Here is a 13,050-nt window from a genome sequence, read left to right as displayed (position 1 = left end):
GGTAGAACTATTTCATTCTGCATGCTATTTTTATTAAGCTTTATTACAATATTTACAATCACAGTATTCATAATTTTCCATATTCTTATAAGGCACACATGTCGTCTTTTAGTTGTTTGTATGCTACAGCGATTCTGCACTTGGTGAAAAAGGAAATATATATTAAACAAGTCAGAATTTTGCAGTCTAAAAAATTAAAGATGATAGTCAGATGATTGCCATTTAATAAAGATGACCATTGAACATGGGGAAAATACACTGCAAAAATTTCAAAAAGAATAGATTTTAGGATAAACTTACCGTACCCCACAAACAATAATCAGTTCTCTGGATCAATCACTCTAGTATGAGTTTAAAATCAAGCAGTCACGTTTGTCTATCCACACAATGCAAAGCTTATTAGTTCTACCTTAAACCTACAGACCTAATAACATTGAGACCTTATCTAATAAAAGTAAAACATAAATGAACTACATTCAGACTAGCCCATATGCAAAGTGCTTTAATAAACTTTAAAATAAAGTGCACTTTCAATGAATGGATTTTCCATCAAGGACTGTAAAAATGTCTTCCAAGGACTTGTGAACACACTTAAGGAATTCATGAACATTTCTGGCAGGGTAGCTGGACACATTACATCCGATCCATTCATCATGGACACCATAGCCCACTCCGAAACCATCAGGCACCACAGGAGCAAACCCGCCCAGACTGACCGCTGGGCTGGTAAGAGTACTGGTGGACAGGATGTTGTGGTTTATGGCGGCATATCCTGGATCCTGGTACAGACTAGGCAGTGCCATTCCTTTAAAATTAGCCAGGTAGCGCATGGCGAAAAGATGGCGATCAAACCCTTGACCTAGATGAAAATACACAAAGAAGAAACAATGACAATGATGAAATAAGCTGAGAGTGAACTAAAGATCTAATTTCGATGCTTCACCCCTTTTCCTCACCATCATGTTGTTTCAAACCTGTGTGACTGTGAAAAACAAGATATTTTGAAAAAAAAAAGTGTCCATACAATGGAAGTCAATGGGGTCTGATGTTTTTTTGAATCACAATAACTTTCATTATATAGACAAAAAAAATATTTTTTGCTCCAGAAAAGACGGAAAGAGTCAGACAGGTTTGCAATGACAAGATGGTGAGTAAATGTTGACAGAACATTTCATTTTCATCCCTTTAACTTGCTCAATACCGGTTAAAATAAACATGTCTTGCTAACAAAAAAATCAGTTTTTGTCTCCTAAAATCACAAGACACCACATGAAAATGACTGAAAGGTTGTTGAATTGCTACCCTCACCCATGGCCGCCTCTTTAGTGAGTTGCCCGTGGTATTTGGAGCATTCACTCAACAGCCCCTGTAACTGCTCAACTGTGTGCTGTCCGGGCTGCTGGACGAAGGCCTTGGCACAGCGCTTTGTGTGGATGCTAGCGGGACGGATGGTTTCTGTGCGGCCATGTTTAAAGGCAGCGGTGCTACAGGACTCGTATGTGGCGACAGTCTGGCCATGCTGCCGTAGGAAGCCCATCTGGAAAGCAAGCTGGGCGATGGCATCCGGGCTCAGCTTCTTCTTCTTAAGTTGCTCCTTTCCACCTTTCTTGAACTCCATGGCGTCGATGGTGAGCTTTGACACGGCGGCGTGGAAGTTATCTTTGGCTTTTGTGATTCCAGCTTTTAACTCTTCATCAAGTTTGAACCCTATTCGGCGAACTGCAGAGGCAGAGTCCACGGATGCGGGTTGGGAGCCAGGGCCAACCAGAGGCTTTTCCGTGGTGTCCTTGAAGACTTCGTTCTGAAAGCGGAGAACAGCCACGCCATCACCCCAAGAGTGCTCAAAATTGATGGCCGCCTGTCCGTCCTTAGCCAAAATGATACTGAAGGACTTGTCATACCAGCGGTTGCAGCCGTCTCCATGAAGCATGTTGTGAGAGATGTGAATATGGTCTCTCATCACCTCCTCATCCAGGCAGAGGCAAAACAAAGCGGTGTCTACTAACTGCAGAGCTTCGCCATTTCCAGCATCCAGCAGTTTTTGTCTTAAGCCTGCCCAGGTGTCTCTATTCTCACTGGTTAGAACACCCAACGGGAATGAAGGAGCTTCTGTGGGGTCTGTCAAGATGTATTTCAGGTGAGCATGAACCTCAGCAGGCTTTATCAGGTTGCCGTCCCGATCCAGAGCATCAAACACATACAGGTTGCCTTGTCTTATTACGAGCAAGTGCCGGCCCTTGTCGTCTGTGAGGAGCTCATCACGCTTATACTTGGGTATACGTGTGGAGTTAAAGAGGCGGAAGTACTGGGACATATCCAAAGGATAGGCGTTCACCATATAGGCACCAAACCATGAGATGGAGGGGGGAACCCATCGGATCAGCCTCTTGAAACTATCTGTGTCACTTTTGGCGGGGTTAAGGTGAAACACCTCCGGCTCGAGCAAACCAGCACGAAGGGTCTTCATGAATCGGACGGCTGAGCACACCATGTTGGTGGCCCGCACAAGCTGGTCGTTGTACTCGGGTTTGGGGTCAGGGTTAAAGGACATGAAGGGGTTAAAGTTGAGCACAACAGACTCCCGAGCAGACAAGTACATGTCAAACCATGGAGCTGCAAGGTAAAAAGGAGAAATTCATTGATTCATTGAATTGAGGTTACAATTAAAATAAAACCGACTTGTTATTATGTGACATATATATATATATATATACTGTATATATATCCCACCTGATATATAGCTGGTGTGCTTGTTGTTCTTGTCTAAGGCCACAAGTTCTTCATGCAACTGCTTGCCTGCACCGCTCTGGAAATCGTGAGCTACTTTCTCTGTATTACTGTTGGATTTCAAGGGAACAGAAATAGGCAGAAAAATATCAAAATTCAAATGAATTCAGATATGAAATGAATGAGTTGATATAGCTACCCTTGGCTTATTACCTGTACTGTTCATCATTCAGCAGGGGTCTTTGAGCTGCCAAATATCTCTGTATAGTATCCTCCAATTTTGGGACTGGTAACCTTTAAATATCATGTAAAATGTATTTTGGAAAACAAATTCATTGAAAGTTTTATGTATTTTTCGGTTTTGTACAATATTGTATAATACTTTGTAATGTACTACTTAAATCTTTTGTATTGTTTTACTGCATTTCACATGGTATAATTATTTACTACTCTTATTTAAATTCTGATTTTAACAATGTTTTGTTGATGTACTCTACCATTCAAAAGTTTGGGGTCTGTAAGATTTTAAAAAAATAAATAAATGATTACTTTTATTCATTGCGGTTGCATTAAACTGATCAAAGTAAAGACACAGTACAAAAGATTTCTATTCTGACCTTAGGGACTTCAAAGAATCCTGAAAACGTATCCCGTTTCCACAAAAATATTAAGCAGCACAGCGGTTTTCAACAATGATGATAAGAAATGTTTCTAGAGCATCAAATCAGCATGTTAGCATGAAGTAATGGCTACTGTAAATTAAGCTTTTCCATCACATGAATTATTTACATTTTTAAATATAGTAAAATAATAATTAAAACAAAAAAATCATTTTAAATTGTAAAAAATAATTTTGTCAAATAGATGCAGCCTTGGTGAGCATAAGATACATATTTTAAAAAAAACACATTAAAAAATATTACTGACCCCAAACTTTTAAACGGTAGTGTATAGAGAATCACAAGCTCAAGACAATTTCCCTTTCAGGACATTTCATGCAATTCAATTGAATTCATTAATAACAAATGCAATTCTACCTCTACAATGTAACACGGACCAATGCTGAGGGAACGAAAATTGAGGCAAGTGGTGGGGGCGTATTTCCGTGTAACAACGTGTCCCTCACTTTGCACTTTCACCCACATTCCCTACTATGACTTAAAACTGTTGCAACTTTATACAAACGTTTTACCAATAGTATTTCCTACTAAAATCCGATTCAACATCAAAGACACAATATCAAAGTTGAGCGTCACCGAAAATAATTATCTGACGTGGGTTATATGTAATATATGTGATTTTATGTAATTCTCTTACCTTGGTAAACTCTTCTGGTAGTGCATGGTCGGGACGACACTTTTGTGTAAATACTCAATCCCAGCTCCATCCTTACTGCCGTATTTACGTTGAGTGCTCGTTAGAACTGACAGGGCAGGGTTGTTTCTTAACAGGTGAAATTTACTCCGTGCGGAATTATATTGCGTAGAGAGCAGCCCTGCCATCATACAACTTGTAATTTAAATAATTATGAATTGCGTGCTTTTCTTAAATCTCAACTTCAATTCCAAACCTTCAGCAAGCTGGTAACCGACTGAATGAATGCAGGGTGTCTGACAGATACTGTCGCTTTCGGTAATTAGCTGTCTGTTCTCGCTTAACGTTTCTATTTAGAAAAATATTTCAACAAACCATAAAAAACCCGTCTTGTTAACATAATTTTCACTAACGGCTTTACAAAAATATAAAAAAAATCCGTTTGTAATATTTAATTAATTACTTCCGCCTCACCAGCTTCACCCTTTTCAAAATAAAAGTACCAATATTCAGGCCATTTATACACAAAAATATATATATGTAGAAATACGCCAGAAATAATGTATAACGTTTAAATGTATAATTTAATATAGAAAATTTAAAACCAATACTAAGTAGCCTATTTATTATATCCCCAAATATGTTGAATACATTTCAACACGCACTCAAGCTATTAAAGCCCCGCCTTTTCGTTCTGATTGGTTCAGCCACAGATGCAGAGAAAGATGATTGGTCGTCGGGCCCATTTGGGACGCTGTAATCATGAACGACAGATAGCATCAATGGGAATCAGCAATCAACTACATCAGGCGCATTGCCAGCATCATCTGGACCGATTGTGCTGTAAGAAGCAAAACACAATTCTCAATATTTAGATTAGAACCCAGGCGAAAAAGATACATCTTTATTCTAGATGTAACTATGTAATATAAGAGAATGTATACACAACTTGAAATTTTAGGGACTCACGGTCACAGACGTATTCATCGGTTCATCGCTGTCTGAGTTGATAGTGGGTGGGGGTGAAGTGCTCATCCTCCTCATCCGTTCTCGCGCTCTGTAACGAATTGTACATTTTAGCTATTATCGTTCCCATTTAGAGGATATAACACCTGATGTCGATTTTACAAATAGCTCGCATCTCGTACGGCCGGTCTGGTTGCACTGCGGTATAAGGGAATTTAACATCTAGCAGAGGTAAGATTATTTGGATATTGCATGGCATAACATTTGGAAGTCATAATAACAAATATATTCAAAATACCAACAAGAAGGTTTTCCCCCATCATGATGAGAATAGATTTCTATAATGGAAAAATATTTCTATTTCTAAAAGCTATTGCAATCATAACATATAGGTGCATTAGATTTAGTATTAGCCTAACCCTGAGATTCATTTTACAAACACCATGTTCTGACCTCAATTCAGCCTTTATCTTAGCTTTACCTTTGAAGTTTAAAGCATCTGTCATTGCTCATACCAAATACCCTGACATTACTGATCTTATTATTTATAGTACACACTTCAATTTTATTATTATTAGCAAGGTGGATTATTGTAATGGCTCATCACTGTGATTATTGACTCCTCACTGGCCTTCCCAAAAAGACCATATAAGTTGCAGCTCATACAGAACACTGCCGCCAGGATTCTGAGCAGAACCGGAAAATATGAACATATCGCACCAGTCCTCAGGTCTTTACACTGGCTGCAGGTACATTTAGGATTGATTTTAAAGTATTATTACTGTTATATAAATCATTAAATGGCCTAGGACCTCAATACATTGCAGATATGCTCACTGAATATAAACCCAACAGATCACTCAGGTCATTAGGATCACATCAGCTAGAAATACCAAGGGTTCACTCTAAGCATGCGAGTCTGCTTTTAGCTACTATGCCAGCCGCAGCTTGGACCAGCTTCCAGAAGAGACTCTCTTCCAATCCAGACTCAAAACACATGTTTAGCTGCATGTGTTTAATGAATGAGCACTGTGCCACTGTTCGTCCAACCTTTTTTATTCTAAACTGTTTTAATTATTCTTATTTCTTTTGATTATTTTAATTTCTTCTATGTAAAGCACTTTGAATTGTGAATGAAATGTGCTATATAAATAAACTTGCCTTGCCTATTTTTTACATAACTATTATTTTCTCAGAGTCATAGCAATGGGAGCTCTAAGCAGACAGGAGTTCTTCCAGGAACTGGGATACGGTTGCTTGCTTCCAACTGTCCAGCAGGGCCTAGAACAAGTATGGCAGCTGTTACTCGTCTGCCTAGTATGTAGGCTGCTGTGGAGATTGGGTAAGAGGGTTGATACAACACATAACATGTATTGTAATCCAAAAGGGATAGTTCCTCATGTCAATCCAAACATGTACCTGTATAACTTTCACTCTTCCTTGCCACTTGTATATTTGGAAGAAGAATAGTGGCCAGATTTTTTTTAAGCACCAAAAAAGACGAAAATGCTATAATTCGCTATAAAAGTAGGTAATGTAAAATGTACCATATCTAAAGTCTTTTGAAGCCATATGATAGCTTTGTAGCTTGCTTGACAGCTGCGATCCCATTCACTTTCATTGTGCGATAAAACACTTCTACTATAAATAACTTCTTTTGTGTTCCATGGAAAGAAGAATGTTTCAAAATACATGACAGGAAATAAATAATGACAGAATCGTCATATTTAAAAACATGTAATTAAATAATATTATGTTAAAAAATATATTTTTTAAAGCTGTGTTTCCTCTCTCTTAGGTCTGCCCTCTTTCTTGAAACACCTGAGTACGGTGGCAGGTGGTTTTTACACTCTCTACCTGTTCTTCGAGCTGCACATTGTTTGGGTGGTGCTTCTCAGCCTCCTCTGCTACCTCATCCTCTTCCTGTGTCGTCATTCAAGCAGCCGCGGACCCTTCCTGTCCATCACTATCCTCATTTACCTTCTTCTGGGGTATGTCCTCCTCTCACACTCTTCTGTTTCGTCGTTTTTATACATAGTATTTACAATGTAGTCAATGTGTACTGTATATCTGATTACAGTGGAAATAGTAGTTAAGAGAAGGAGATAAATAATTAGTCTGAAGGATTTGAACACTGAATACTGAGATAAATAAATATTTATTTAATGTGTCCTGATGGAAGATCCAACCATGGCCCATTATAAGATTTCTAGCAGAGTCAGTCAGGTTTGGTATTTGCTAGAATCCATGGTACCATGTATCTAAACAAGAATTCTAGGACCTCCAACAAAAAATAGGCCCACAACATTAAAGATCCAGCAGTATATTGAACCGTGGACATGGGGTACTTTTTTATCCCTGTTTGCACCAAATCCATCTGGTGGGTTTGCTGTCAAAAAGCTCTTTTTTTAGTTTCATCTGACCATAGAATCCCTTTTGAAGTTCCAGTCGTTTCTGACAACTAAATATGCTGGAGTTTGTTTTTGGATGAGCGAGGTGGATTTTTCCTTTGCAAACAACATGTGGTGAGGTTGTTTGATTTTATATACCCCCAACTTTTGACTTTCTGACCCCCAAGACCCACCTAAACTCTGCAATTCACCATCTGTAATCCTTGGAGAGTCTTTGGCCAATGAAACTTTCCACCTCGCCATGCATTAAGACAATAGACACATGTCCTCTTTCATGATTTGTGACATCTTAAGTTTATTGGAACTCCTAAATTATTGACCTGATGGTGGAAATGGGGATTTTCAATGCTTTAGCTATTTTCTTACAGCCACTTTCTATTTTGTGAAGCTCAACAATCTTTTGCAGCACATCAGAACTATATTCTTTGGTTTTACTCATTGTGATGGATGATTAGGGGAATTTGGCTTTTGTGTTTCCTCATATTTATACTTCTGTGAAACAAGAAGTCATAGCAAGACAATTTCATGTTCATAGTCACCCTGGTGTGCTAAAAAATGTAAATATTAATGGGAATTTACTTCAGAGATATTTTACTCATAAAAATAAAAATAAAAAAAGTTTTGGATAAAAACATTTATTTCACAATGTGATTTCCCCCCACTTTCAATTATTTTACTTCAATGATTATGTTAGATTTTTGTGATTTTTTTTTTAAATGAAAGACCTAAAGAATAAACAATGCAGATTTATTTTTTTACAGCCATTTTTGATCTTATTCACCATGGGTGCCAATAATCCTGACCAAGACTAATATATATGTATAATATATAACTCTCCCCAGAGTTAGAGATACAGTGGTAAGTTTCTGTTCTTTCTGTTTCAGAGAGTTGCATATGATGGATACAACAACCTGGCATAAAATGAGAGGTCAGTATTTTTGTTGTTGTTTTGTTATCTGACAACAGTGACTATTAGACCAGGATGGTAGATATTTACTGTACTGAATTTTGACAAAATTTTAAATGAAATTGTTGTGGTGGTCATCCAGGTTCCCAGATGGTAGTGGCCATGAAGGCAGTTTCTCTTGCCTTTGACTTGGACAAAGGCATAGTGGAGAAAGTTCCCTCTCCAGTGGAGTTCATGGGCTACATTTACTTTGTGGGGACCGTCATCTTTGGGCCTTGGATCAGTTTCAACAGCTACATGGATGCGGTAGAGAGTCGAAAACTTGTGCGTCTCGAATTTGCCAGCTTTCGTTCTAATGGAATTTAGAATTAAAGATGTATTAAAATTAAATTAAACTCATCAGAATTAAATTTAAGTTGTATAAGAGCTTTCCATCAGCACTTTAGAGCATCTATCTGATCTTTTCCAAAGAGTGCCTGCTGGTTTATGAAGTCAGTCTTCAGCTGTGTGAAGAGCCAGATCTGTCTGGTCATTTCGAACTGCATTGCTCCCTATCTCTTTCCATATTTCATCCCAGTCTTTGGAGACAAGCTGCTCCGCAAGTGAGTATAAATTTGAGTTGAGGAATACTATATCATTTATTCAGTGAGCAATAAGTTGTAAAGTATGAACGGAATCTTCTAATATTAAAAATGTTAATGTTAATTTTTGTGTTCAGTGAAGGTTTTTAATGTTTGACTGATCTTTTTTCATATTTTTCCTTAGCAAAAAGCGAAAGATGAGGTATTGTCCCACTTTCATACATTTATAAAATTTGATCATGGGGAATAAAAACAAATTAATATAAGCATAAAACATGCATACATCAGCGCAATTTACTTGAATATGAATTAAAATAATGATGGTTTGAGAATTCTGAATTATATCCATTAATAAACTAGCCATTTTGGATTGTGTTTAATAATGAATTTCATTTTATATTTCAATGCAGAGGCTCTATTAAAAGGTAAGAAATGCACAAGCCCTTAATGTTAAAACTCAACAGCCTCTGTGGTTTTCTCTGTGATCTGGGATAACCTTCAGCTTTGTGATTCTCCTCATCAGGTGGCTACAGGCCTATGAGAACAGCCTGTCCTTCCATTTCAGTAATTACTTTGTAAGTTACCTTGGTGAGACGACAACCACACTGGCAGGTGCTGGGTTCACAGAAGAGAAGGACAATCTTAAGTGGTTTGTATAAATAATACACGTTTCACATAATACCAATGAGTGTCAGAAATAATAACAGGGGACGTAGCTAAAATGTCACTGAAAGTGACAAACATGCCCCATGAGAAATTCCTTCTTTTTCATATGCACAGTAATCTAATGGCACTGATGGCCATTACAGTGGGCATAAGATAACTGTACTTACTGTCTGATTATTTTATAGGAATTATTTTGTTTTATTTAATAAAAAAAAAATTATAAAGGGCAAATATTGTTAATAAAATATTACTACTATACTAATACTACTACTACTAATAAACTTATTATTCTATTAAAGCTAGGCTAGGCAATTTCAGAGAGGCTAGCAATATATGATGACAAGATATTTTTAATTAATATATCCTACATAAACATTAATATATCTTATTATATATCCTATTAATAAATCCTATCCATTTGGACTGAATGCAATGATTGGCCGAACATTTTTTGGTCCTGAGACTTCCACAGAAGATATAATTTTTTAAATTTGTGCACCACTTCTATTTTTAATTACTATCAGGATGTGAAGAGAGTTATAACCAGTATAACAAAAAGTGTTTATGAAAAGCATTGCCTACCCTAGCTTCAATAAAAATATAATAAAGTTTATTTCTGACATTGCAATGAATAATTTCACTTAAAGATTATAATTGCCATTTACTTTTAATTGATCAATATTTCATGGTCTTCCTTCCTTTCTTTCTCTCAGTTTCTCTTTTTGTCATTCCATTTCTGTCTTTTCAGGGACATGACAATAGCAAAGCCACTTAATGTTGAGTTTCCCAGGTCTATGGTTGAAGTGGTCACGTCCTGGAACCTGCCCATGTCCTGCTGGCTCAACACCTGTACGTGTTTTTTCTTTCTTTCCGTTTGTTAATGGCTTCTCTAATATTTTTGTATTGGTTCTATTGCACTCTGAAATTAATTTAAATATTTTAGCTCTCAAAAGACTTGACACAATGACCAGCTTTTGTTTAAAGCAGGCTTTTGTATATTTTATATTTTGAATTCCTCCAAGTACATATATGGGTAAGTCTAATTTCTCCTCTTTTTTTAGATGTGTTTAAGAAGGCTCTCAGATATGGGAGCTTCACAGCCATTATCTTGACATACACAGCAAGCGCTCTGCTACATGTGAGTGCGTTTTGGCCTATTTTTTAATTTTTATTTGAATTTATTACATTCTTTCTCAAGAGTACAATACTGTATTTCTGTGCATACAGGGTCTAAGTTTCCACATTGTGGCAGTATTATTTACTCTAGGCTTCATAACATATATTGAACACGGTGAGTATCTGTTCAGGTATAGTTATTTTAGTATAGACATTTATTATTGCCCATGTCACTGTTTTCAGTTATTGCAATAATTCAAAACATTATAAAATGTTTTAATCAGTTTATAAAATGTTTTAAATGTTCTAATTTTAAATTTTCTAATGTTCTAAGTGTTCACACTATTGGTTGTGTATTTAACGGACTGTGCCTTCTTTCTGTGATTCAGTGCTTAGAAAAAGATTGTCAATCATTTTAAATGCATGCGTCCTCTCCAAGAGATGCCTGTCTGACTGCAAACACAGACATAAAAAGGTGTTGTATATGTCATTACGGCTATTTAAGCACTTGTGTGAATATCTTTAAAAAAAAAAAACGTAAAAAGACACAAAAAAGAGTTATAATTTGAAATAGTATAATAAACATTTTTTCCAAGTAAAAACTTAAGTTGGCATTTATGTCTTTAAAAATGTAACTTTTTTTATATTTCCTATTTTTTTCTCTCTAGGAATTGTGGGTATATTTAATTAATGGGACATTTAGCATGTTAGCAGTGCTACATTTTACATACCTGGGCTCTATTTTTGGCTCCAGTACAGATGACATGGATTCTGATGAGGTATAAGCCACCTCTCCTTAAATCCTATGGTCCTTACTTTCTGTGCAGGTTATTATTCATATTTGTTTCAAATCTTTTTCTTTTGTCCGCAGGATGGCATGGCCAGCCACACAATTCAGAAATGGATGCAGCTCAGCTGGACAAGCCACTGGTTGACTTTCGGCTTTTGGGTCTTGTATCGCCTTATTTTATAAACACTTAGACCTACGAGACAAGACAAAGAGACAAAAGAGAGATTGGGAGAGGATAGCAATAACTGTGATTGGATATTTTATACAAGCTTACCTTAGAGGAGTTGTGGCCGTTAATGACATCACTGTGAACTCTGGATGAATGTGACTGCAGACCAGAGTCCTCAAATCCAGGAAAAACTGCTCTAGTTAATATTGATTTAACATGACCAGACCTCTACAAGTACCAGGATGTTCGGAAGTTTTCTAAGCTTACACAGCAATCCACAATAAGTGTGAATTTTGAATTATTCATAGCCATTATTAATGAACTGATCATCCAATATTTTGATATGACTGACTAATAATTCTTATAGTTGTAGTAGGTTTTGCATGATGGTTTAGGATAATTACTTGTTTGTGTGAAAAGAACATAAATATTCTCATAGATTTTTTTCAGAAGCTCTAATGTCAAACTGCTCAAATCAAGTTTTGTATTGCATCTATTATATGCATTTTTTCAGCCTGACTGTTTTTTTGCCATTCCCATTTGGAAAATCAACTAATGCTAATGCTTTTCCACTAAAGCACATTCCGCGATTCACAATCAGATTGTCCATTACGGTTCTGTTGTACAACAAACATGCCAAATGACTTCATCCTCATTGGGCTCTTAATGAACATATGATAAAGTTCACATCCTTTCTATTGTATGAATTGTTAGTAAGTCTCTGGGTGAGTTTCAAACCCTTTGAGACACTCGAATACTGAGACAGTATTAGTAGTGTTTGATCATTTTTTATATTTAACCTTTTTTAAAATGTAAATTATTTATGGCATCAAGAAATGAGTAAAGGAAAAGTATAAAGTGTGTTTTTGTTTTGTGTAGGCTATTTATTTTAATGTGTATTATTAATATTGCTATTTGGTAGTGAATAGAGTATTGACACCATCATAACATTGAGTATTTTTTATATATCATTTTAGTGCCAAACAGAACAATAATAATTACTAGCTGAATAATTCAGGTATGTTCTTATTTTCTTTTATTTATTGTGATCAGACATTCACCACACAACACATTTTCCATTAAATGACCGTTGTAAATCAATCCCTATACTTGAATAATAAATAAAGAGTTCAAATTACATGGATGATTTTTACTGTCTCATGTGTGTATGACTGCCAGGTCACTCTTGTTTATAAAACAAAATGGGGACATGTTTTGGTGCGCATGAGGAAAACAGCTTATAAATCATACTAAGTGGTGTTTTTTGAAAATGTAAAATTGCAGAAAGTTTTCTGTGATGGGTGATAGGTTTAGCGGTAGGCTTAGCGTAAGGGGATATAATATACAGTAGGCTATAAACACCATTACGTCGCGCGCGCGCGCGCGTGTGTGTGTTTTACAGT

General features: G+C 36.5%; 2 protein-coding genes across 4 annotated transcripts; one reads left to right on the top strand and one right to left on the bottom strand.

The window, feature by feature from the left end:
* Positions 1-10: 10 nt before the first annotated feature.
* Positions 11-4,536, bottom strand: cpt2 (carnitine palmitoyltransferase 2). The gene is made up of 5 exons (XM_077224068.1): positions 4,045-4,536; positions 2,941-3,021; positions 2,731-2,837; positions 1,309-2,613; positions 11-859 (listed from the first exon to the last, which is right to left on the bottom strand). The coding sequence occupies exons 1-5, from the start codon at positions 4,230-4,232 to the stop codon at positions 531-533; spliced, it is 2,010 nt and encodes a 669-aa protein (XP_077080183.1). The 5' UTR covers positions 4,233-4,536; the 3' UTR covers positions 11-530.
* Positions 4,537-4,794: 258 nt separating this feature from the next.
* Positions 4,795-12,788, top strand: porcn (porcupine O-acyltransferase). 3 transcript variants are annotated; one of them, XM_077224070.1, is made up of 15 exons: positions 4,795-4,884; positions 6,204-6,349; positions 6,806-6,998; positions 8,303-8,346; positions 8,468-8,649; positions 8,797-8,927; positions 9,091-9,108; positions 9,317-9,331; positions 9,430-9,555; positions 10,321-10,421; positions 10,634-10,710; positions 10,800-10,863; positions 11,078-11,163; positions 11,357-11,467; positions 11,560-12,788. In XM_077224070.1, the coding sequence occupies exons 2-15, from the start codon at positions 6,214-6,216 to the stop codon at positions 11,659-11,661; spliced, it is 1,386 nt and encodes a 461-aa protein (XP_077080185.1). In that variant the 5' UTR covers positions 4,795-4,884; positions 6,204-6,213; the 3' UTR covers positions 11,662-12,788. The 3 variants fall into 3 exon arrangements, with proteins under 3 accessions (XP_077080185.1, XP_077080184.1, XP_077080186.1); XM_077224069.1 differs by lacking the exon at positions 4,795-4,884 and adding an exon at positions 5,106-5,238; XM_077224071.1 differs by lacking the exons at positions 4,795-4,884; positions 9,091-9,108; positions 9,317-9,331 and adding an exon at positions 5,106-5,238.
* The last annotated feature ends 262 nt before the right edge of the window (positions 12,789-13,050 follow it).

This window comes from Siphateles boraxobius, unplaced genomic scaffold, assembly GCF_051911475.1.
Source record: "Siphateles boraxobius isolate OS27281-9 unplaced genomic scaffold, OSU_SipBor_1 9, whole genome shotgun sequence".
NCBI lineage: Eukaryota > Metazoa > Chordata > Actinopteri > Cypriniformes > Leuciscidae > Siphateles > Siphateles boraxobius.
Note: the sequence above shows the minus strand (reverse complement) of the source record. Positions and strands in the feature narration are given on the sequence as shown.

Bases quoted from the DNA above. Each gene is read 5' to 3' on its own strand.
- cpt2 (XM_077224068.1), bottom strand. From the start codon at position 4,232: ATGATGGCAGGGCTGCTCTCTACGCAATATAATTCCGCACGGAGTAAA. The intron at 3,022-4,044 runs GTAAGAGAATTA...TGATATTTAAAG, and splicing joins TACCAGAAGAGTTTACCAAG to GTTACCAGTCCCAAAATTGG. The intron at 2,838-2,940 runs GTAATAAGCCAA...GAAATCCAACAG, and splicing joins CTGAATGATGAACAGTACAG to TAATACAGAGAAAGTAGCTC.
- porcn (XM_077224070.1), top strand. From the start codon at position 6,214: ATGGGAGCTCTAAGCAGACAGGAGTTCTTCCAGGAACTGGGATACGGT. The intron at 10,711-10,799 runs GTGAGTGCGTTT...CTGTGCATACAG, and splicing joins CAGCAAGCGCTCTGCTACAT to GGTCTAAGTTTCCACATTGT. The intron at 11,164-11,356 runs GTGTTGTATATG...TTTTCTCTCTAG, and splicing joins GCAAACACAGACATAAAAAG to GAATTGTGGGTATATTTAAT.